This window comes from Larimichthys crocea, chromosome XVII (assembly GCF_000972845.2).
Source record: "Larimichthys crocea isolate SSNF chromosome XVII, L_crocea_2.0, whole genome shotgun sequence".
Taxonomy (NCBI): domain Eukaryota; kingdom Metazoa; phylum Chordata; class Actinopteri; family Sciaenidae; genus Larimichthys; species Larimichthys crocea.
Genome location: NC_040027.1, coordinates 4,756,016 through 4,781,403, shown reverse-complemented (window position 1 = coordinate 4,781,403; position 25,388 = coordinate 4,756,016). Strand labels below are relative to the sequence as shown.

General features: G+C 40.2%; 1 protein-coding gene across 1 annotated transcript in view; it reads right to left on the bottom strand.

Annotated features, from left to right (window-relative positions):
* Nucleotides 1-24,659, bottom strand: part of scfd1 (sec1 family domain containing 1) — a 47,218-nt gene extending 22,559 nt beyond the window's left edge. The window contains 14 exon segments of the mRNA XM_027290359.1: nucleotides 4,482-4,552; nucleotides 4,676-4,772; nucleotides 5,993-6,074; nucleotides 10,337-10,410; nucleotides 12,783-12,873; nucleotides 15,406-15,545; nucleotides 18,529-18,628; nucleotides 18,750-18,835; nucleotides 19,315-19,370; nucleotides 21,658-21,747; nucleotides 23,336-23,423; nucleotides 23,732-23,854; nucleotides 23,952-24,078; nucleotides 24,625-24,659. Of these exon segments, the coding sequence (XP_027146160.1) occupies nucleotides 4,482-4,552; nucleotides 4,676-4,772; nucleotides 5,993-6,074; nucleotides 10,337-10,410; nucleotides 12,783-12,873; nucleotides 15,406-15,545; nucleotides 18,529-18,628; nucleotides 18,750-18,835; nucleotides 19,315-19,370; nucleotides 21,658-21,747; nucleotides 23,336-23,423; nucleotides 23,732-23,854; nucleotides 23,952-24,078; nucleotides 24,625-24,644 (1,245 nt within the window). The 5' untranslated portion in view covers nucleotides 24,645-24,659.
* Between the last annotated feature and the right edge of the window lie 729 nt (nucleotides 24,660-25,388).

Sequence of the window (25,388 nt, the reverse complement as noted above, 5' to 3'; positions counted from 1 at the left end):
TGACTTTGAAAATGAAGAAAATATACCAATGTGATAAGTTCTGCCGTTCTAGTTTGCATTTTGAAGCAGGTTTATAGATGGTGAGTTATGCATATTATATTCCATTTCTGCCATTCTGAAAATAGACCCCTGTAAATCTGACACTGGACCTTTAAAACAAAGCACAACCATTATAATGAAATAAAACTCTGTGTCAAACCACCAGTTCCTGACGTTTAACCCTGATGGTGACGGTGCTAAAAGTCTGTTTGGTTCACAAGAAAATTGTTGCATCCCTTCACTCCAGAGAAGAATGAGGAGCATTGTCATACTGTGTTTTTAATTTCCCCTTGTCCTCAGATCTTTTGATTTCCTCAGTTTTGTTCCTGGAAGTAAATACTGAACCACGCAAGGATCACAGAGTGTTCCCCCAAGAGTCAGTTTTGTTCTTTAGTGTGAGGTTTTATTTTGACAGAACTGAACTATAGCAGGACAATAAACTAAACCACAATCCTCACATCAATGTGTCACTGCTGATTTATCTGTGCTCTCACAGAACTTCTAACATATCCCATAAAACACCCAGTATCTCCATAAAAATACCTTACACTGCTCCTTATCCTGCGTTGACTTGTGTTACGGGGTTATAAGTGTAGGGCTTGTGGGCGGTGCAAAGTGCAAGCGTAGGCTATTTAAAAAAACTGGGAGTTACTTGTTTTAAAGGTCTAGTCAGAGTTAGGGGCTCTATTTACAGAATATACATGTTTTCGTTAGTGTACTATACTATGGTGAAAGTAAGAATCATTTTGTTTTTGTTAGCTTAAAATGAGACTTTCTACAGATGCCATGGGTGCTCTTCAACCGAGTCTGGCATGTTGAACCACCATGTTTCTACAGTAGCCCAGGATGGAGAAACTAAACACTGGCTCCAGATGGGGCCTTTAATGGTTTTCGTGGCCATCATAGTTTCTCTTTCATGCTTGTAATGGGAGAGCAAGTGGATGGGGTTGCAATCAGCAACTACAGGCCACTAAATCTGACACTGGTCCTTTAATGCAAGAAACACCTAAATTTACACAATCCCACTGGTCGCATCAGTGCCTCTCATCTGGGTTTGACTTTCTAGCAGCAACTTATTAAAGTATTAGACACGTGAGTGACCTTGAACAAGCTGCCAAGGAATGTTTTTTGAAATTCCCACAAAGTTCAAGAAAGTTTCTAAATATGATTTTCATAGAAACAAAGAAACAAATGTCTGCCTTGAAGGAAGGAAAGTGATCTAAAAACAGATGATTTGATCAACAGGAAAGGAAACCTTACACACTGTTGATGTGCTACAGAATTCAATATCACCAGACCGGTATCACCAGTCCTTAAGATGTCAGGCTGTACTAATTATCTGGAGCTCACCAATCAGATGATGTTTATCAACCTGTGCATCTTTGTGGGGTTTCAGAGTGATCAGAATATCTGCTGTTGGACTGTATTACTGCCCATGTTAAGAAGGTTTAGTGTCTCCAGCATATCCTACTGTGTACTTCCCCAAACTATTATTAAAACATCATTGCATGCTGTGGCTTAAAGATTAACTTCACTGGAACCAAGAGGTCTTATTCAGGAAAACAAACCCAGATGAAACCCAAGTATGTAAAAATGGCTGTCCACGACGGCACAAGGCTGTCCACATACAAGCCTAAATCAGCTCCAGCACCTGACCACAGTTCTGGTAATATAAAAACCCACAAGACCAAAGTGAAGTCTCATGTTGTTTGTGTTCTTGCTGTTTGTCAGGTTAGGAGGGTAAGTTTTCCTCAAGGTAATTCACTGATGTGGTTCAACTTTAAAAGAACAATTGAGACGTAAGAGCCAAGTGGTGACGGTTTAGGTGAAACCAGCGCAAGGGTAAATTGGTGACTCACACTGGTCGCCTGTCTCAGTCAAATATGTTGACAGATGCAATAACACACTTCTGACGGCAGTCCGTCCGCACCCAGTGGAGCAGCGGTTTGGAAACGCTCAGATTTTGGCAAGTTTTTCGAGATGCAAAGTGACACTGAAGTGGATTTGAAATGGAAATACTTTCTTTAACATGGAAAATATTTGGATGTTGACAAAAAGAAGCTATTTAGACTTCACTCATGGATATTATTAGTTATACACTTAGCTTGCTGTCAAAGGAATCTTTGTTAGGTTTGCATAATACTACTGGAAAAAAACCTGCAAAAACTGCAGTTCTTTTACTGAATATTATTTACTGCTGTATGTGAGACACAGGAACGGCTCCCTCTGCATGATCTTTCAGCACTTCAAATCTTTAAGATGCTCAAAGATTCACTGGAAAAGGTCGTGCTGAGAGCTGAAATCAATTTTCTAACTGTACTTAACATGAGAATTTCTATTTCATATTACTTTATATGCCACTACATGTTGGAAGCCAATATTGATATCAATGCAAAAAATAATTTAGCTGACACTTTTATCCAAAGTGACTTACAAAAAAGGAAACAATCAAGGTCCAGTGCAACAAGGACATGTTAGTGCTGCAATAAGTACTGTGACAGTTGTAGAGGGGGATAGATTTAGCATGTTGGTAATGTTGGACAGGAGGTCCTCCTTGAGGAGCTGGGTCTTCAGGTTTTTGAAGGTAGAGAGGGAAACTGGTAGGATGTTCCACCAACAGGGAACAACAGATGAGGAAAGTTTGGATTGCACTGAGTGTACAGGTAGCAGAGCCAGGCGTCATTCACTGGAGGAGCGCAACGGACGTGAGTTAACATATGCCTGTATAAGAGCATTCAAGTAGGTAGGTGTAGAACCGGACTAGTGATGTGAATTTAATGTGGGTTGCTACAGGTAGCCAGTGGAGCTCACTGAGCAGCAGGGTAACGACTAGGTGCACTGTTGCGCTCTGGATCATCTAAAAGAGTTTTACTGTGCAGGCTGGGCGGCCTGTCAGGAGGGCGTTACAGTAATACAGTAATCTATTTGCGAGATGACCACAGCCTGTATTAGGTACTTTTTTTTGGGCGGCATGGTGGTTAACACTGTCGCCTCACAGCAAGAAGACTACTGGTTCAAACCTCGGCTGGGGCCTCTCTGTGCGGAGTTTGCATGTTCTCCCCATGTTCTCTCTGGGTACTCTGGCTTCCTCCCACAGTCCAAAGACATGACCTTAATAGGTTAACTGGTGACTCTAAATTGGCCATAGGTGTGAATGTGAGTGTGAACGGTTGTTTGTCTCTATGTACCCTGCGATAGGCTGGCAACTTGTCTAGGGTGTACCTGCCTCTAGCCCAAAGTCAGCTGGAATAAGCTTCAACCCCACCGTGACCCTGATGAGGACAAGCGGTTACAGATTTTTATGATTGGGAGTCTGCACAGGGTGTTTTATTTTGAAAACTGACCAGGTTCTCTATGCCATTTCTGTGCCTGACTTCCTGCAACATGTCTTCTATCAAAAATAGAACAGGAGTGTACGCTGGGACACCTCTGAAACGCTCAGCAAAACGTATGGTGGAATCATAAGCACTGTGTCGAACAGCGGCTATCAGCTCGAGCAACCGAGTCACAGCTGAAACGCGCCACAGCCGACCTGGCAGTATGTAGAGTAAATGAGTTCCACCTTTATCAGCTGCAATATACGACACATTAATGCATCACTGAATATAATTGAATCATATTGTATATATCATTCTAAAAAGGCAATGACTACTTTTACTTTTGGTACTATGTTTTGATGGAAATGTGAATGGACGAGTATTTTTACTCTTTGACTTTAGTACAAGATCTGAGTACTTCTTTTACCATTGAATGCAACACAGTTATTAAGTGCTTGCAGCTGAAAACTAGATAAAGGAAAGTAAAAAGTTAAAACGTGAAATTTTTCTATGTTTTGTTCAGTTTGAAGATTTTGTACAGCACCTCCAAATCACGCTTAGGAATGCCTCTGAAGTCCTTTCATATTAACCAAACAACTGCAGAATATTCAATGTGGTACCCACTTTGTGGTAGTTTTGTGATCTCGTTACTCTGACATGCAGTTCCCTCAGGCGTCTAATTATACTGGGAAGTATTAAAGACAAGATATAACAGAGGACTTTGGAGAAATTCAAGAATCTGCAGCTTGTTTCACACGCAACCTTCCAGGAGTCTGACATATTGAGTGCATGTGTGAATCAACATTCCTCCTTAAGACCTGCTCAAGTTTTGGGGATCTTCCACTGCAGCTCTCCCATGAACAAAAGTGTTGAAGCTATAATTTCAAACCCTGATTCGGCTTAGCTTTACAAAAATACTCCTTTAACCATTAATCATTCTTTACATTTCACGCACCTAAAGTTTTTACTTAAGATGGGAATATAAAAGTTCTGTGGAAAATTTTATTAAAAGAGTTTTAAAAGAAAACCTAAAACTTAGGATGTAAGGTCTCATGAGTCGGTGAGGGTTGGACACAGCATGCACCATGACACAGAAAGTTCAGTCATTATCAGTCAGTGTGTTACCTCAGATGGAGCCTGCTGAGCAGCGATGTAGTAGATGAGGAAAAGTCTCATTTTGTCTTCTGGGGTCCCGGCTGATAAACACAAACGTTCAGACATTATTATTCTGCAATAACACATCATCTGATGAACGCACTGATGTCCTTTTATAACTATGAAGTGTATGTGTGTGTGCGTGAGAGAGAATGTGTTCGTACCATCTGGGTCACTGATGATGTCCAGCAGTGATTTGTCTAAAGTCGACTTGCTCATCAGTTTCTCTTCATACTCAAAGTAAACATCCAGTTTACGACTCTGGAGACACAAACAGCATCAGGTTATTATTCAAGCTTTGAACTTATTAAAACTTTTGTCTTTTGTTTTGTCAAAACAATGCAGTTAAGTTCATTCAGTTTCAGGGGGGTCGCTCACAAGAACAAAGAGAGAACACAAAAACACAAAGTAGTCAAACTAATTGACCTACAGAGTAACAGTTAGTGAAAGAATTACAGAAACACATGCAGGGTTCCCACACTTTCTAAGAATTCATTTTCCACTGAGGCTGACAGTTTGACAGGTTTGACAGTGGCAGTTAGTTTTCTTCTCACAACTACTACTACAATAATTTGGCCACAGGCCAAAAGTAACAGCTCAAATGTATTTCACAGAGAATTCATCATTGAGGAAGTTAAACCGTTCACTGTGCACACAATTAATGTCTGCACTGAAGTGTCAGACTGCTCAGCTTCAACAAAAAACTAAACACCCATCAAGTTTATGCAATGAACTGAGTGGGAGGCTAAAAAAAAAAATTACATTTTCCAGGACAACATTTTTAGGATATTTGGTAATTTTAATCAGGTGTATCCATGCCTGGAAAAAGTGTCTCTAAAATTCCAGAATGAGTGGGAACCGCAAATTTATTTGAAGACGAGAATAAAAATGAATTAATAAGCCAAAAGAATAATTATTTTTATTAAATTATTCTTCTGAAAACAACAAATTTAGCTTCTTCACTATCTTCTTTGTGTTTGCTCTCTGTGCTCCACACTGAGCCAACATTTTAATGACGGTCGACTTTTCCAACAAATACACAGACTACAAAGGTTCTGCTAAAATCTGCTAAATATTCCTTCCAGCCTGCCCAAGGTGATTTTAGTTTGTTTTTCAAGGATTGTGTGTCTCATCATCTTTCAACAAATCATCTTTGTTATCTTAAATTAAATATTATATCATATTACAAGCTAAATAACTTTCTGTTAAATTCTGCAGATGTTCATTCTGGATCGCCGCTGAAAACTGCAGATCCTGTTTGGGTCTGACAACAAACAACAGTGTTACAACAAGGCTCTTGTTTGTTTACGTGAACTACAAACTTGAAACTACATAAAATGTAACAGAACTAGACAATGATGACATAATCTGAAAAACAGAAATCTTAATGTTCTCTCTACCATCAAAAAATTATTTATTTTGATTGACTTTCTTCCACACAAAGTGACGGTGTAAAGTCGTGCTGTTTGACTTGGGCGTACCTTGATGTGGTCGAGGACGGCTGTGGCGACGTTGGTGTGCAGGTCGATCAGCCTTTTCTTCTCCAGCAGCTCAGGCAGAGAGCTGCAGCAGATGACAAAGAATCATAAAATCAAACAAAGAAAAACAGTTAAATCTGCTTCTTATTAACTAACACAACACTTCAACACCTTACGCTGGAGTCTCACATTTTAATCTGTTGGAAACGATGAAATAGACACTACTGATGGGATGTCACACTCAACAATTCCCCCTCTGGCTGTTTCACCCAAAAACAACATCACTGTCAGTTCCATTTACATTTAACTGAATCCTTGACTTAAACCAACAGGTTGTTTTGGTTGACTGGGATGTGAATCTAACACAGTTTCACGGTTCCAGAAAATAAACAATAGAGTTTTACTGGTGCGAATCCCAGAGCCTGATCACAACCAAAGATCTAATCAGATGTTCCCTGGCTCTGGCCTTTTCTATCCTTTGAAGTTCGTGGAAATTCATTCTTTAGAAGTAGTTGAGAAACCTTTCTTACAGGCAACCAAAGATATTCACCGCAGGGGAAGTAAAAACACAGTCACCCAAATTTCTCCCACCAGGTGACCTAGTTTTAAAGGCTGAGGGATATCAAAGATGACAGTCCTTTAAAGGTAGATGTTTATTTCTACAGGGCTGATAGTGGAAAAAAAATCATGAGCCTGAACTTTTCTTTTTCTTTTTTTTTTTTATAGTACCTATATTGTCACTTAGGCTATCTGCCACATTACCACATTGCTCTTTGCATACTCTGACTACAGATTACACTACAGCAATACAAAGACAGGTCAGTACTAGGCACTAGATCCAAAGCCTCCCAAAGCTTTTGGCATTAGCTCCCAAAGGGCTTGCCATCACTTCCAACCTCCTCCATCCACGCCCAACACCATTTATTTTTGATACCCTTCTTGACATCTTTAGTTCATCCCCGGGCTTCATGAACCTGCGGTCCATCCTGTAGGGTTAGGCTGCAATGCTTGTTACTGCAGGCTAATGGTGCTAATGACACGTGAAGTGTGTCAACACCTAGCCTAAGTCCCGGCCTACTTCTGACGGGTTAGTAGGCCTAGAATGAAAGCTGCGCTTCTCTTGGATTCAGAGGAATGTCTAGAAAAATCTGGCCGAACCGACGGCAGCATGCCGGAGATCCGGCACGGCGCCGGAATGCAATCAGCCATGTTTCTGTATGCATGCAGAGTTTCGGATTTGGAGGTTTTTCATTTCATTGCCACAAATAAATGTGTTTCATCAGTTAAGTACAATGCTATTTTTCATCTGTTATTCCTGTGCACATACAGCACCAGTCAAAAGTTTGGACACGGCTTTCTTTTTTAAAATGATTTTCTACACTGTAAATTAACACTGAAGATGTCAAAACTACATAATGACACTAAAAATAAATACAGAATATGTTTTATATTTAGCCTTCTTTAAAGTATCTAACTTTTGCTTTGATGGCATCCTCTTATGAGGACCACCTCAGGAAAGGAAAACCAAGAGTTACTTCTGCTGCAGAGGAGATGTCACCAGCTACAGAAATCAACGTTTAACAATACCTCAGAATACATTAGGTAGACCAAAAATCTCGGATAGGATATTAATTTTAACAAAATCCAGATTTCCACTGGGCTAATGTCCATTTCTCTCGTTTCTTTGCCCAAGCAGTTCTCTTCTTCTTCTTGGTCTCAACCAGTCGTGGTTTCTTTGCAGTTATTTGACCATGAAAGTCTGATTCACAAAGTCTCCTCTGAAAGGTTGATGTTGAGATGTGTCTGCTACTTGAACTCTGTGAAGCATCTATGTGGGCTCTAATCTGAGGTGTTGTTGATTTCTGATGCTGGTAACTGTAATGGACTTCATTTCAGCAGATGTAACTCTGGTCTTCCTTTCCCGGGGCAGGGTTAGTTTCATCAGATTGTTTGATGGTTTTTATGACTGCACTTGAACTCACGTTCAAGTTTTTGAGATGTTCTGGATTGACTGACTTCATGTCTTTAAGTAATGATGGACTGTTGTTTCTCTTTACTTAGTTGTGTAGTTCTTGCCATAATATAAATTACTATAGTAGTTTAATAGAGGTATGTACTGTCTGCCAACGTGACCTCTGGACAACAAGAAGAAGAAGGCACACCAGTTAATTGAAAACCATTCCAGGTGAGACTTCATGAATCTGACTGGGAAAATGAAGAGTGTGCAAGAGTCTTTAAAGCAAAAGAATTCAAAGTATGTTTTGTTTAACACTTCTTGGTTTCCCACATAATTCCATATGTGTTCTTTCATAGTTTTGATGTCTTTAGTGTTCATCCACAAAAAAAACCAACATTGATTGAGATTGTGTGTCCAAACTTTTGACTTGTACTGCGTATGTATCTAACAATATAAATAAGTATACAATGCAATGAACACAATAAGATTACATTTCCACATAATTTCTGTACATATGACTTCAGTGACAACATGACTGTTTTAAACGTGTTTTAAGGTTCATTTTAAAGTGAACAAAGCTGACTTTTGTTCCTTTAATGAAAAAGGCAGTTTGACCAAATTTTGTTGAGCAATAGTTTTTACAAACATTCGGCTGTCTTTCCAAGACTTTTATCGCAAGTTACTTAGATTACAGCAATTTTCTTATTACTCGGTGGGGTTGAGAATTACTAACATATGTATGTAAAACTGCTGAATCACTCTTAAATCATCTTTTGAATAACTTAAAATGAAACTGCAAACTTTCTGTCCTGTTTTAATGTGAGGTGAAGGTTCAGAACATCAAGCATTGAGACCTTGAGACCTTCTGATTTGAACTACATAACTCTTTTCTGTTGACACTTTTGGCCGTGTCGAGTCAGACCATGCTGCATTGATTTGCCTTTCCATGACCAATTTGAACACAGTGTTGTGAGATCAGATGGGCTTCGTCATAGTTGGATGTTTACAGAGCTGCAGGTTTGTCTGTTTATTTGTGCTTCAGCACGTTACCACCATGAAACAACTACGATCCAGCCAGCATTCTTACTAATCCAGAAAACGAGGTCAGATTAACCCTCCGCTCACCATGCAGCACTGCCTACCTGTATCCTGCAGAACTGATCTGACCTGGTATCAGTGGCTGCCCTTCATTTTATGGTGCAGCTAAACTCAAATAGTCTTTTTGTAGATGTTTTTATGTTTCTGTTTCTGTGCCTATAAACTGTGTAGCATCCTTCCACTGGATTGTAGTTAACTTTTCTTTTTACTGATTTCCTGTTTGTTGTATTGTGCTGGACAGACTCAGGAGCACCTTCAGTCAGAGACTGCTGGTACCAAGATGCTCCACAGAACGGCATAAGAAGTCTTTCTTACCTGTGAGCATCAGCCTGTACAACTCCTCACTAAACTCCCACTAAACTCTTTATATGGCTTTGATTTACATATTGCACAGTTCACTGCTACTTGGTTTTTGAGATACTGTTACTGGTTATATTTAACTGTTATTCATTTCAAAAACTAAATTATCTCATATCTCACTGCTACTTGTTTTTTATTTTTTACTGTTAGTTACTGGTTCTATTTAATTTTATGTATACATGTGTATATAGTGTGTATATATTGTTTAAAATAAGATATTGTATAGGGTATATTGTTAAAGTTTTGTTTTCTTACTACTGTTTTCTTGCTATCACTTACCGTTTGGGAGCTGCGGTAACAAAAACAATTTCCCTACGGAGATTAATAAAGTACTTCTGATTCTGATTCTGGTGAGTTCTTGTTTTACGGTACTGTTTATTTTTATTTGTGTCTTCTGACAGACATTTATTATTGTGAAGAACTTTGGGTTGTATCCCTGCCGACCCCACCAGGCGCAGTAGTCAATGGAAAATGTACAGCTTAAAAACATTTTTAATTATCAGAATTTGATCCATTAAATTCAGTGACAATTGGAAAGTCTAAAAGAGTCATGCAACAATCAATCCATTGATTAGTTGTCAGCTATAAAAATGAAAACATAAATTGATTGTTTTGAGTCATGTTTTATGTTCAAATTTCAGCTTCTCAGATGTGAGAAGCAGTAAACTGGATATCTATGAAAAAATGATTGATAGATTAATTAATAATGAAAACAATCACCCTCATTATAACATTAGTCATAATGAGGGTGAAGTCAACATGAAGTCTCAGTTGTCTGGGAAAGGAATCAACACACTCATGGAAGTCAGGTGAGGCTTTTTCATAGTTTTTTTGTGAACTGTGATTTAATGGCACATAACTAAAGTTTACTGAACAATGCGAGCAGCATTTCTACATAAAGCTTTGATGATGAAGGTGACAGAGGTCAGTACCTGACAGCAGAGGTGAGCTTGGCTGTGTTGTCCGACAGCATGCTGATGGCTCCTTCATCCTCTCCCTCTAAACCCTGCAGACACACATGAATGATACCACACCAAACTGTGATAAACAGTACAAATTCAAACCATTACACTCACAGATGGACTACTGTAAACTCAGATGTTAACTCCACATCTTGTCATTATTATCTAATTGGTCATTCAGGCATGAGAAATGCTGACCTCAGAAACTTGGACATTATTTTGGAGAACTGGTTAAAATTTAGCAAAATTGGATATGATTAACCCTTTCATAAAATAATAAAAACTATTACAGCATAGAACACGGGTTGTCAAACTACATGTTCCACTGGTAGTACGCAGTCTGCCTCTAGTAGTATGTGGAGGAATCTTTATATACTTTATATAAAGTGAATCAATTCATGTACAAACAAAGATACACTGTGTTCCAAATTATTATGCATATACTGTTTTGGTTTTTTTTTTTGGCAGTCAATAGGCTTTTTTAATCCTCAACAGTTATATCGTAATCTGGATTGTATTAAACAAAATTACCAATGATGACAAGTAAGTAACTCACTAACCAAATTATTATGCAAAACAGAGTTTCAAAACACTCAATAGTTTTCTAAAGGATTGAAAACAGAAATCTGTTGTATTTTTTGCATTAGGGGGAATTTTTCTCAAATCAGAGCTCAAATCAAAAACATCTTTACAGATCGAGTTACATATTAACATAGGAGCGCTTTTTTGATACAACCTTCTCCCTTTATGCCCAAAGCAGCCAAGGCCTCAATGTTATTTTTTGCAGCATGGGAATGTGCGTTGTCTTGCATGAAAATTATTTTACTCAGGAAGACACGGTTCTTCTTTTTTTCACCATGGCAGGAAATGGGCAGTTAGGAACTTTGCACACCTTCAGGCACCTTAAAGGGCCCTACCAACTCACTTCCTATGATTTTTGTGAAATACCCAGTGTTTTCACACCTTTTGTAAGAAACTGCACTATTTCACACTGCTTAATGATGTGGAACAACCTCCTTAAGTAGTTTCCCGTTAATTAGGCCACCTGGCAAACTAACCTGTCAAGTGATCTAAACAGACAAGTGAAGCAGCACAGTTGATAACTTTCATTGAAAAACTAAACATCAAATGTTTGTTTGAAATTGTATTTGCATAATAATTTTGAACACAGTGTAGTAAGCTGAGGTAAAATGAATGGTTCAAAAACGCTGCAATTATGGCTCCAAACTGGAAATATTAAGAAGTGTGGATCAGGAGAACCCCAAATGGCCAAATGAGCTCTGGTTCTTTTTTTTAAGATTTTTTTTTTTTTTTTTTTTTTTTTTTAAAGGTATTTTTTGGCTTTTTCAAGTTTTTGTAGTATAGAGACAGCTGAAGAGTGACAGGAATGTGGGAAGAGAGAGAGATGGGGAATGACATGCAGCAAAGGGCTGCAGGTCGCATTCGAACCCTGGGCCGCTGTGACACGGACTGAGCCTTCGTACATGGTGCGAATGCTCTACCAACTGAGCTAAACAACACCCTGTGAGCTCTGGTTCTTGAACTGGTTATGTTCAGTATTCAACTACAATTAACAACAAATAATCTTCTTATCAAGAATAAACCTCCTCCTGTGGGAACCGTTCGGGGTCGGCCTACCCTTGAGATTTTAACGTCTGTCTTGATGGTGGTACTTGAAGTGCCTGATATTTTCTGAGGTGATTTAAAAAGTTTGAGAAACACTAGCAGCTGAAAGCAGTAAATTTGATGGGAAGATCACAGATTTTTGTATTTCCTTTCATTTATAACATAGTTTCAAACTATTTTCAGTAATTACTGACATAACCTTTTAGCTTTGGTTGTAAAGATTTCAGGGATATGGTGCATTTATAAATAGTCCAAGAAAAGACAACAAAAAAATCTGGTAATGGTGTGGGCATGTCCTTTGTGACTCACAACGGTGGTGACTCAGACAAGATTTCAAAGTCATTGGACATGATCTTGGGACTTGTTGACTCAGACAAGATTTTAGAGACATTATCTTGGCGGCTTCAATGTGACCTCAAGGACTCTGATGTGGCCTTTGAGACTTGCAAAAATCTTTGAAGGCATAGATATCACCTTGGAGACTTGGACATGATCTTGAAGGCAGATCCAGCTTTGGGTGGATTTGGGTGAATTTAATCTGATTATTTAGTTGCTTGTTGTTTTATGTTCTTGTTTGTCCCTTCCCCTCCTTCACCCTACAAGTGTCTTCTGGACTCTACGCCATGCCATCACTGCAAATAAGTAATTGTTCTTAATGTCTTACTTGGTAAAACAGAAGTTAAAATAAAAAAGTTAAACATGAGTTTGGGGGCCTTGAACCTGCCTTTTTGAAGTGACCATTGTTTTTGACCTCTATGACTGTGACTCTGACTACAATGCTGTGTCTCACCATGATGCTCTTCAGGCGTTTGACCTCATCCTCCTGGGCTCTGTAAGTGTCCAACTCCTCCTGGACTGACTCTGCCACCTCTGGGAAGGGACTGTAACAAATGGCACACATGGTACACTCAAATTTTAACCAATGAATGAACTACATAAACGAATCACAATGCTGGAAACCTTTAGGGTTTTGTCCCCAACAGCTGTATACAGAAGGGAAGATGAAGGGTTTGTCATGTACAATACGATATCATCTGTATAAGGACTTAATTTATCATTTTACTGTGTGATGCATTTAATACCTGTAATGCTTGTCATTTTGTCTGTTGTATTAAACCAGAAATGCAATGAAAACTGCAAATAACAGTAAGTAGCAATGGGCATTAGAGTTGTGACGTTCACGAATTAACCGAATCTTTTGAACGGCTCATTAACATGAACGATGGAAACCAAGTCGTGTTTGGCTGGGAGACGTTCTTTTTTCTTCTCTCACACCTACGTTTCACAGAGATGCTCACACAAGCTCCTCCTTGCTCCTCCACTGACTGAGTGAGACGGAGAGAGCATGAGGAGGAGCATATTATGTTATTATTACAAATGTTGCATGAGTTGTTCACGCTCCCTTCACGTGAGTGCCTCAGCGTCTCAGAGTCGCAGCGAGCCTGAAGGAGGGGGAGGAAATTTTGCACTAAAAGCTTTTGCACTTTATTGTAGCCTGCTGTGTTTTTTATTGTGTATAAGTGTTTAGGTGTTGAAAAACATAAGTCAAAGTAGTTTTACACACATACACACACTTTATACAAAGGGTAAATAGTGATCTCACTGTCAACTCAGAGGGATATGGCAGTGGAATATTTACAATGAATCCATATCAGACTTTAAATTCTTGTCCACACATCAAATGAAGCTATAATCAATATTTCAGAATAATTCAAACTCAAATATTGGTGGGAAATCTGAGTTTGAAATTATTCTGATCCAAATTTCAGCCCATCATTCCTCCCTGTGATTATTTCCAGGATAAAATAAATTAACCCCAGCTAGCTTCTTAAAAGTGAATAAATATAAAAACGAGCTGTTTTTTGAAGGGCTCTTTGAAATGAACGGATCACAAAGATCAGGCTCCCTCCAAAGAGCCATAAATCCCATCTCTAATGGGCATCCATTCTTAGTGTACCTTAGTCAGTATGAAATGACAGCTGCATTGTGTAATTTCTTAAATCAAAAATGTTTCAGGGTTTATCAAGGGACCCCGAGATACTTAAACTCCTCCACTTGAGGAGGAGTTTAAGTATCTCGTTCACGAGTGAGGGAAGGATGGAGCGGGAGATCGACTGGCGGATCGGTGCAGCTTCTGCAGTGATGCAGACTCTGCACCGGTCCGTCGTGGTGAAGAAGGAGCTGAGACGAAAGGCGAGGCTCTCGATTTACCAGTCGATCTACGTTCTTACCTCACCTATGGTCACGAGCTTTGGGTAGTGACTGAAAGAATGAGATCGTGAATACAAGCAGCCGAAATGAGCTTCCTTCGCAGGGTGGCTGGGCTCTCCCTTAGAGATAGGGTGAGATGCTTTCGCTTGGCCATCCGCGAGGAGCTCAGAGTAGAACCGCTGCTCCTCCGCATCGAGAGGAACCAGCTGAGGTGGCTCGGGCATCTCGTGAGAATGCCTCCTGGACGCCTCCCTGGTGAGATGTTCCGGGTATGTCCCTGGGAAGGACCCAGGACACGCTGGAGGGACTATGTCTCTCAGCTGGCCTGGGAACGCCTTGGGGTCCCCCTGGGAGAGCTAGAAGAAGTGGCCGGGGAGAGGGAAGTCTGGGCTTCCCTGCTGAATCTGCTGCCCCCGCGACCCGAATCCGGATAAGCGGGAGAAGACGGACGGACGGACGGTTTATCAAGGGTCCAAAACTTTGAACCAAAAAAAGGGATACATTTATTTTCAAAGAAGAGTCTGAGATCTGAAAGGGAACCCCAGATAGTCAGACCGGTTTCAAACAGAATGGACAACAATCCAAAAAAGAGGTGGAGCCAGACCCAGATCCAAAAGGAGTAGTTTCCAACCTGGAGATCAGGACACCCGCTGGGATTTAAAATATAAATCAGAGAGATCACCAGGTGAAAGATTTTCTTTCTTTTCTTACAATTTTTTTCTTTTTTCAGGGGTTAAGGGGTGTCGTATAAACAGTGTTTTATTATAACCTTTATTTATCCAGATAAAAAACCCACTGAGATCAAGACCTCTTTCACAAGGGTGACCTGGCCAAGAAAGGCAGCAGTGCACGTCAGTGGATTCAGTTTTATTCTTCCTTGGTCAAACAAACTATTGTATTGGAGGATGAGTTTTAAAAAAGAAAAGTCTGACAAAAAAATGCAAGACTATTAATGTTGGCATGAAAATTGTCAATGTCAAATGTAAAATATACAGACATGAGATACTTCATTTCAAAACACTAAGATTCTTCTTTACCAAATTTATTTCAGCCAACAAACCTTCATCACTTAAGCACCTGAAACTTACCTTGTCTTATTATTGGCAAATGGAATATTGATCAGGACCCCATATTTAAAGCCAATAATTTGAACATTTGTAAAAAAAAAAAATAGCCCCCCCACTCCCTCCAGAAAAACTGACCTGCCCTTGTGTTTCTGCCAGAACTTGTCAACAGCAGTAAGGTCGTAGGTCTTTCTGTTCTTCTTCTTTGGTCTGGCACCAGCAGGAGATGGCTCTGCCCCCGCCACCTCCTCCATCACCACCCTGTTCAGCTGGAAGTCCTGGTGGGCACACAGAAGAAACACACATATCCATTAGGATTTGTTCCACCTGTTGTCAGGTAAGCATGGACGTTCCTCAGCTCTGGCTTCATTGATTGTTTTGGTAGGTTAGAGTCCACATTCCTGCCAGTACCTTCAAGTAGCTTGTCATGAACTCTCAACTGATGTCATTTTCTGAATTATAAATTGTTTTTCCTTCGTTAAATGATCTAAATCAACTTTTTAAGTCTTTTGAATGCACTGAATCCAAAGTGTAACCACCAAGAACGTCATCATCTACCTTAAGTTTAGAGTTTAATTTGCCCTAAAATCCCAGAAGTGATTCTGAGACACTTAATGAATATAAAACCTGATCAGAGACCAGCATGCAAATCCCACAGAGCACTGCTGTGATTAAGATACCTGGGATGTAGTCCAGACCAAAGGCAGCCTGTCCTACAGCACATCACTACTAATTATACCACAGTGAATACTGACAGCGGCCAACGGGGGAACAGATCATCGTCCCCAACATAAAACCAGCGGCAGATCATAATATCGTTGTTGCCACGGGAATAGTCGGGAGATGAAGAGGGGAGATTTAATGTTGGGATCCCTTCTCCTGCTGGGTGGTAGGAAGCTGTGCTCAGATCCTGACATGTTTATAGGAAAGAGAGGAGAGACAGACGAAGAGTGTGCAGCCAGCAGCAGTGCTGCCATCTGGACCGGCATCGCCACAACAAAAAACCAGACCAGAGTCTGGATTCTGGGTCTGGAAGACCGAACAGAGGGCTTTTGAAAAGACATTAAAAAAATCTAAAAATAGAGAGACATTAATTCACCTGTTTTCAAAACAAGTCAACTTGCTGAATTGCTATTTTCTTGACTCTGGTGCAGTGACACGTCTCGTTCTGACTTCTTTCAAGATGCTGACAGTCGATTCAAAATGATTCCTAAAACAAAGGACTCTTCATCAGGAATATGTGGAGTTAGACCGCTAAATTGTGCAGGCCGATATTTTGACTAATCTTAGTTTACTGGAAATAGGTTGGCTGACATGTCACAAAGGAAATATAATGATAAAATATATATATATATATATATATATATAAATAACCAGACACCTGTAACAGCACCCACCTGTCAATCAAAGCGTCCACACTGATAATTCTGCATAACGTTAAGTCTTAATATAACATGAACAGGTGAGTTGTATATAAATTCACCCTCAGTACAGTTGTCATGAACAGGGAAACTAGCTATAGAGACCAAAACTGTTTTTTGTACCAGGCTGTATTTTACAATTACAGTTTTTGGCACTTCCTGTGTTGGCTTCATTTCACAGCTTTGCTTTTAGACATTATGCAAGTATTTCACCTTAAACAGCTTCACCGTCATGTAATCAGGTGAATGGTGCCTTTCTTTTGTGTGTGCAAAAACTCAGTAGAGTAAAGAAGCAATAAGGTGTGTCTGAATGATTATCTCATTATATTAATGCGTTAGAACCATAATTAATCAACAGACATCAACATCAGATAAAACTCTGAATAGCATATTAAAATAAAAAACGTGACATCCCTCAGAAATGTCAAGGATGCTCATCAAAAATATTTTTTTATGTTATGCTTTCATGAACCCCCCCCCAAAATGAAGCAGTATAGCTCATCATCAGATGTTTTTACAGCTCAAATATCGGCCTCAAAAACCCAGTATGAATCAGACTGGAGAACCAACTTCAATCGTTGGCTCAAGTTTTGTTCTTTGAAGGAAAATTAGTCCTGAAGGATGAATATGAGACTAAATGAGTGATGTTTTCATGCAGGATTTGCCAAATTTTGGTCTGCTGGTGCCAGTACGTGTGTGTGTGTGTGTGTGCTTGATGATGACATGTTACATAACACATCCATGTAACTCTACATTCCAGTGCTGTCAGTATTAACCTCAGCACCTCACCAAATGCCTCTGCGTGGATTACTGTGTGTGTGTGTGTGTGTGTGTGTGTGTGTGTAAGTCTCTGTGTGTGTATTTAACCTTTGAAAAAAATGTACCCTCAAGCTACAAACAGGAACAAGTGTTTTATGTGTAATTTAGTGTCCTTAAAGATGGTCTCTGCCGGTCATCTCACCTCCTCCTCTCTGATTTTCCTTCCTGTCATTCATTTAAAGGATTTGCCTGCTGACATTCTCCATTTCCCTTCAATGTGCAGAGACGAACCCTGACTAACAAATATTTGTGTATGCGTGGATCACAGCCTGATATATCTGCGTCTGTGGTGCCACTAAAAACACTGTTGTTCCATCACCATGAACACACACTGACTCACTAGCACTCCAAATGTGGAATAATCTACCAGTGAAAATAGTTCACAACGAATGAACTCTTTCTACTATAAAGTATATTTTTTAGTTTTTAAAGATTTACATCTTCAGTAGGAACCAATGAGCTGAGAGTCTAAGACAGGAAGTCAGAAACTGTTGACAGACGGATTTGAAAATGTTTGTCTCTGCAAATTTGTTGACAATGTGGACAAAGTCAAGAAAGAAGCAAAAAGCACCAGAAAGTCAACTGATCCGGGATGGAGTGAGGAGGAGAAGATGTGGATGTAGAGCTGGATCTGAGCACCAGGAGCCAGGAAAAGACGGTTTGTTATCATGGGGAATGTAAGATCTAAGATGGAGGAGCTAATAATGCTACCCAGGATACAGAGGGAATATGGAGAGTGTAGCATCACACGGACGTGGCTGAATGAACAGACAGACAGCTGAAGACAGACAGGAAAGCAGGCAGAGGAACGACACACAGCAAAGGAAACGTCTGTGGACCACAGGCCGGAGTCGGGAAGGATTCAGCCTTTCAAGTATGTTATCCAGCTCGCATATTGTGAGCTGCTGTCACGGGTGAATTGCCCTGGTGTGGAATCAATAAAGTATAAAAAAAATCAACCATCAACCCTTTTTGTTTTCTGCATCAATACAAGAAGCTTATTCTGAGACAGGTAACTGACCAGGACGTCATGGATCAGCGCCTGATAGGTCCAGGTGTGGTGGAGGGGCGTGGCCATGTCCACGTTACGATCCGCCAGGACGAACAGAGGCCTCTGGAAACTGGACAAACAAAACAAAAAAAGATGAGTGAATATTACACACAGAGCCACACAGTGATGCACGGTGCATTATGGGAAGTGGAGTCTCAAATTACATCACTGTTTAGTTAGTCAGTGCTTACCTGAACTGTCCGGCGGCCATGTTATCTCCAGTGAAGAGGCTGTTTCTGGCATCCCGCAGGTTCTCACGGAGCTTCTTATCCAACTTCTACACACACACACACACACACACACACACACACACACACACAAATAATTTATTATTACCATAAATTATTTCCATATTTTTTATGATTATCTGCACTGTAAAATTACTGGTTTTGTCAGTGGTGTCTGGTTGGCTGTAGTGCCCAGTTGTTTTGGTCTCAGATGATATATGAGTATATATAACCTTTAAAGAGAAATAGTAGAAAGGGTATCTGATCTCACAATATGTACATTCATATTACCCAAACCTCAAATAAAGAGAGCAGCAGATGAGTTATTACATTTCCAAATTAAAACTGCCCAATAGGAAAATTTTATTTTATTAACAGATGAATATAGCTGAATCAGAACAGTGTTAAAAGTGTGTTACAAATAGGTCAGTTTGTATCATAGCTGGAGAGTTTACTTTTAAAGAGAATCGAGGTTTTTATCTTTCGACTGAATTATGATGGCTGATGTTTTGTTGTTGTGTGAACTCACCACGGCGACCATTTCTGCTGCGTTTCCACGGGGACAGCGAATGATCGGCACCGCACCTGATCAACAACAACACGCTTTAAAATCTCATCCTGTTGAGCATTTCAGAATATCAAATCTCACATCTTAATTTAATGAAATAAAAAAAACAACATAATTTAAACATTTAAAATTAATCATTTTGAATCAGTCAGAATCAGTTTGATGCTGCTGAAGCATCGTGTGTCCTTTTCATTCAGGGTGACAGAAATTTTGGGAAATTTAAGTGAACATTTCCATCTAGTGGCCTGCAACAGAACCACAGTGAGACACATGAAACTGTTCCAGAATTAAAAGAAGAAAGTTTATGTGTGCCTGAAATATATTTTTTACTCACAAAAAGTAAGGTAAGTACTTAAAGTTTGTACTTGGTGTGTATATTTGCGGTATGGCTGCCGCCGACGTTCCAGTGTATAACCTTCGCTTGTAGTTTTTTATTGTGTATGCAAATCTAGTTGTGTTGGTCACATGCCCCTGATTGGTCCTACTGTAGCTTCCTAGAGACCTGGACTACCTATCTAGAAGTGCCCGACAGTCATGGCAGTGTGTTTTGGTGTTGAGCACGCCTCTTTTGTACTTGTGAATTGATTGTGACTGTTAACTGTTGTGTTAACTTGTAATTTTTGTATTTTGTTTGCAGTCTGGGGACTGGACTAAATTTAGTTGATCCACTGATTTTGATAATTAGATAAAAGTTTCTCTTTTATCTTTTGGTTTCGTTTGGTAGTTCAGACTCTGATGAAAGAGCGGCATCCACTTGCCCGTTGTTTCACCTCTTTTGTTGTATAATTAATTAAAATTCCATGAAATTAATAACTTTTTTAAAACAAATACATCTGGTTTATGTTGTTTCCTTCCTGAATCATCGGTAAATCATCTGTTGATTGACTCATTGCAACCTTTAATGTGAAAGAAGGTTCATACTGTTCCAGGGTGTCCTTAGATACGCTTGATTGAAACTGGTTGTGTCTGGTTTTGCTGACAGGAAAGCTAAGATAAGGGTGTTCCCGGAATGCGTTCATAAGGAGCTTTATCCATTTTTTAAAACAGAAGTCGAGGACAGATGCTGGAGACAATATGGGCCACAAAATAGAAGCAACGCTAATTTCTTCCTTTCGTCACGTCTGAAGATGAGACAAGAAGATATCCTCAAAGGCCCAGAAGTGGTCCTCCTTGGTTCAATTCCCAAAGGCTTTGACAAGTCAGGCAAAACCTGTTGGGAGCTGCGATTCAATATGTCACAATTTGATGGCTAAACTGCCAACAGGCAACATCTGGATTTTAAAAAAATGCAAAAATGCTGCAAAGTTCCAAATTTAAGTCTGTTAATGCAGCAATGAACTCTGAATATCCTCCAACTTTTCCCCTTCTGTTCCAGATGAAAAGTAAAATGACATAAAAAAAACTAAAACCAGAGAACAGCCTGAGGGGCTATTTGATTTGTTATTGTAGTGACAGTCATTTTTACATTTTTGGCACAAAATAATGAAATCCTGTCAGGATGAAGTGAAGCTGATCCTGGCCACTCATATCGCTGTTGATCAAACTAAAGTTTAAACATAGATGAGACGACTCATCTAAAAAGTAAAAACAAAACTAAACTGAACAAAATTTAAAGTAAGTAAAGAAATAAACTGTGCTCATGCACACAGACACACACAACCAGGGTTCACAAGTTACTCCGTGAATCCGGTATCATGAGGTTTGTCCTGTTCTAGAGATCTGACGCGGGGCAGTTTGTTACATCTACAGCCAGCGTTTAGTTTATCTATTACTGCAGACACATGGCGGACTCAATCACTTTATTTTTCAGCTGATTAAACACTAATGAAAACACAGTTATGGATATTATACTTCAGTTCTGAAAATAGATCCTCCTAAATATTACACACTGGACCTTTAAATGTCAGTAAACATGAAAAATGTGGACAAAATCTTACTGTCGGACAACGAAGAGTGCGAAGATTCATGTTATTTATTCATGTTAGAGAAAGACAGATCACCGTCTGCTGGATAAACGCAGCTCTTAGAGAGCATGCGAGCTAACGCTACGTTAGCTACCTAAACATCACCTGTCAGTGAGCAGATTCAGCGAGGCTGATGAGAAACTCTCAATATTTTCTCCATAACATGACGCTTTCTCCTGACAGGTTCATCTCAGACTAATTTGTTGTGAGGTCAGGACTATAGGTTCATTTAAAAACCCCACACTGTCTAGTTAGTGTAACCGACTAGTGTTTCTGGTGTCAGCTGACGAGGGCTGCAACCTATAATTAATCAGTTGCTCACATGATCACACAAACTCACCCAGAGTGACGAAGAAACAGAAGAGACTGTCCACGATGGTGTCCATGATGGCCTCCATGTCTGTGTCCTGGATGTCTGCTCTGTTGATGGCTGCAGGGGAGACACACAGACTAAATTAATCAAATCTACAGTTGGTTTTAGTCTGGACTAAAGTGGAAACGCTGACGCTGGCCACTTGTAAAGCAAAAAGTCACATCACTCAGTAATGTTTGCAAAGCATTATGGGCTGGCTGTCTCTTCTTCAACATGAAGGGCTCAATATACCCAGACCCATAATCCTTTGTGTTTTCCTGGAGTGCTTCCTGTTTGATCCAGTCTATGAGTGATTGTGAGTAGGGATGCACCGATTGTGAAATTCTGGGCCGATACTGATGTTTTTTCTTTTTGTTATTTATTCCCTCTGTGCCACGGAAACGTCTTAAAAGTCTTTCAGCTCTTCATCATACAAAACTGTTATGCCTTGTTTCTCAGGCACACAGTACACTAAAACGGCCAAGATGGTCTCACAGACTGTTTGGATTTTTCTTTTGTAAATAACTTTATTTACATTATAACTACATGTCTCTCAGTATGTGACTTTTCCTAAATATATGTGTTTGATGGCTTCTAAAGCTTACAACGTTTTCAAATGAAACAAACTGGATTTCTGAGCATTTATACCTTGGACGCCAATCTGCATATAAATGACCACCATTTCCAGCTGTGGTCACAGAGAGGAGACATCGGGTGTGCACAGCCATAAACTGAAACGGGCCGGTTAGAAATGAAAAGAGGAAAATCACAGAATCCAGGATATGTCCAGAACACTCAGGATGTGAGGGAAGGAGGATCGGATGGTGGCTCAGGTAGCGATGAGGAAACTGTCACTGTCAGCTGCACACCTGTAAGCAGCTGTGCTCCTACATTTCTCAAACTTTATTTTGTAGGCTAAGGGTGGGCGTGCCCGGCGTGTGTGAAGTAGGTAAGTGGGACTGTCTGTTGTGAGTTTAGGGGGCACGTCAGCCAGAGCTGTAGTGGGTGTGTGTGAGTGAGTGAGACTGCTGCCTGCTGAACAGAGGGTCGCAGGAAGAAGGATCTGAAGTGTTTTGGCTACAAAAACACGCCATATAAATCATCGACCACTGCCATCGGTGAAAGTCATCTTTATTTGCTGATGGCCGATGGCAGTAAGGAGGCGAACATCAGCCGATACCGATGTTCAGCCGATGCATCGGTGCATCCCTAATAGTGAGGGCTGCTACAGTCATCATGATTTTGGTCAAACTGGATCAGATTTTATTCACAATATATTTGCTGCTTTTCCCTCTGATGTCCTCCAGCTGCTCAGCTCCAACTCTCTGTGATTTACAGAGTTTAAGATGGACAGACTGCTATAGCCTGACCACTTGATGAAGTAGCTAACTGCTAATTTACTTAAGGTAAACACTGAAACTAGATTATAGCTAGCTGAAATGTTTAGTAGTCCCTTCCTATCTGACCATGTTCACAGGAAAAATTTGCAAAATTAGGAAGTAAACAGAACTCTATTTCCTGTTTCATGGAAACTTGAAGTACATTTAGTAGATTACATACTTTTACTTCAGTATCTGAGTATTTTTACACTGCTCCTGCTAATGGTATCAACATAACATCCTGCTAATGGTGTGTGTGTGTGTGAGAGAGTGTGTGTGTGTGTTACCGTGGTACGAGATGAGCTCCTTGTTTTGATGGCAGAGGACGAACATGTCGTCTTCCAGAGTGATGAAGTTCAGATACTGATCATACACCTGAGACAGACAGACAGACAGACAGACAGACAGACAGACAGGCAGACGACAGACAGGCAGGCAGACGACAGACAAACAGACAGACAGACAGACAGACAGACAGACAGACAACAGACAACAGACAGACAGGCAGACAGACAGACAGACAGGCCTGAGTATGAGTCAGATGTTATGAATCACATATTACTGAATATAAAACTAAACATTCAATAACAGAATAACAGATACTAATCTATAATAGAATCTCTCGACAGAACGTCACTGTAGACTCACACCCATCAAAACTATGAGAGCGTAACCATGGTAACCTTGGTGACTTGGGTGACGGCGTTAGCAGCCAGAGCAGCGCTGGCGATGTCCTCCAATTTACTTCTGCTGATGGCAGAGATGAAGTTCAGAAAGTACGACTCGTACAGCTGATTCCTCAGGTCCTACACACACACACACACACACGCACACACACACACGCACACCAAGATATTACAACAGAAGCATGCTAACAAGCTAACTGTGAGAATACAAACAGACTAAACACCACGATAACAATCACTTGCTCTCTATCTACCTGGCAATCCTGTCGATGTTCTCCTCTGTGGGCATGACGAAGTAGATGGCTGGAACATCAGGGATGGGATCTCTGTCTGAGTGAAGCAGCCTACAACACACACACACGACATACACAAAGTAAAAGGTGGAGCTTTTTTGATACTATATTGTTAACAAGGTTTCATCTTTAGTTTGTGGATTAGATTTTGTATTCATATGTAACTACGGTTATTAAAGAATCGTAGTGAAGTAATGAGTACAATATTTGCCTTTGAGACGTGAGTACAAGCACCTCACTTTAAAAGGTCCAGTGTGTCAGATTTAGTGCCACTGAGAGGTGTAGTTGCTAAATGAGTCCAGCTAACCTCACCATTCCAGAGGGAATGAGAACCTACGGCCTCTATGAAAACATGCAAAAAACACCAACGTCTCTATCTAGATGAGTTTTTGGGCTACCGTGGAAACAGGGCGGACTCTGTGGAAAGGACCTGCAGCGTCTGTAGATATAAAAGTCTAAAACAGAACTAGTCTTATTAACATCTGATTAAACACTGATGAAGATACAGTTATTATTATTATTAATTCTGTGAATAGAGCCCCGTAATTCGGACACATGGATCTTTGAGTCTACGAAGTGGAGAAGTGTGTCTCTTACAGGTGCAGAGTGATGCCCATTGTCCTGAGCTCTTGACAGACAGCAAGGGGAGATGATGTCTTGGCCAAACCGGTCGATATCACCGCACCACACACACACACACACACACACACACACACACACACACACACACACACAAAAAAAAAACAGTTGAAGCTGAAGATACGTGATCCAGTAAAATTTAAAACCCACAAGTTGTCACTGACATATTTGGTTGCCATGGTGCAGCGACATTCCCAATATACATATAGTTTACCAGCCTGTTAAACCAGCGTAATTCATATTTTTCTTCATCTGACCTCTACAGACAGAGAGTGTTTAAAGTTTGTGTGGTCATCAGACAGAGAGGTCGCAATGAAATAAAGGTAAAATAAATATCATTATCACAAAAATGTGTGTGTGCCTAATGTGTGTTGTTGCAGTGTGTTACCTTCCATACTGGCTCGGCTGCTGTGTTCTTCAGAGGAGAGCGTTAAGTTCAGCATTCGTTCAGAGCAACTGCAGACACACACACACACACACACACACACACACACACACACACACACACACAGGATTCATTTCACATTCTGGTTCTGTGCTACACTGAAGAGGCAGATTGATCTATACTTATAATGTTAATGCAATAAAAGATGTAAGTGACAATAATAACATTGATATGACATAAGGTCGACTCTTTTGATCCCACACTGGTGAAATTGAAGCTGATCATCGGGGATCATAGCTCACATCCACTGCCTGACCTCCGATGGAGTCGCAGAGCA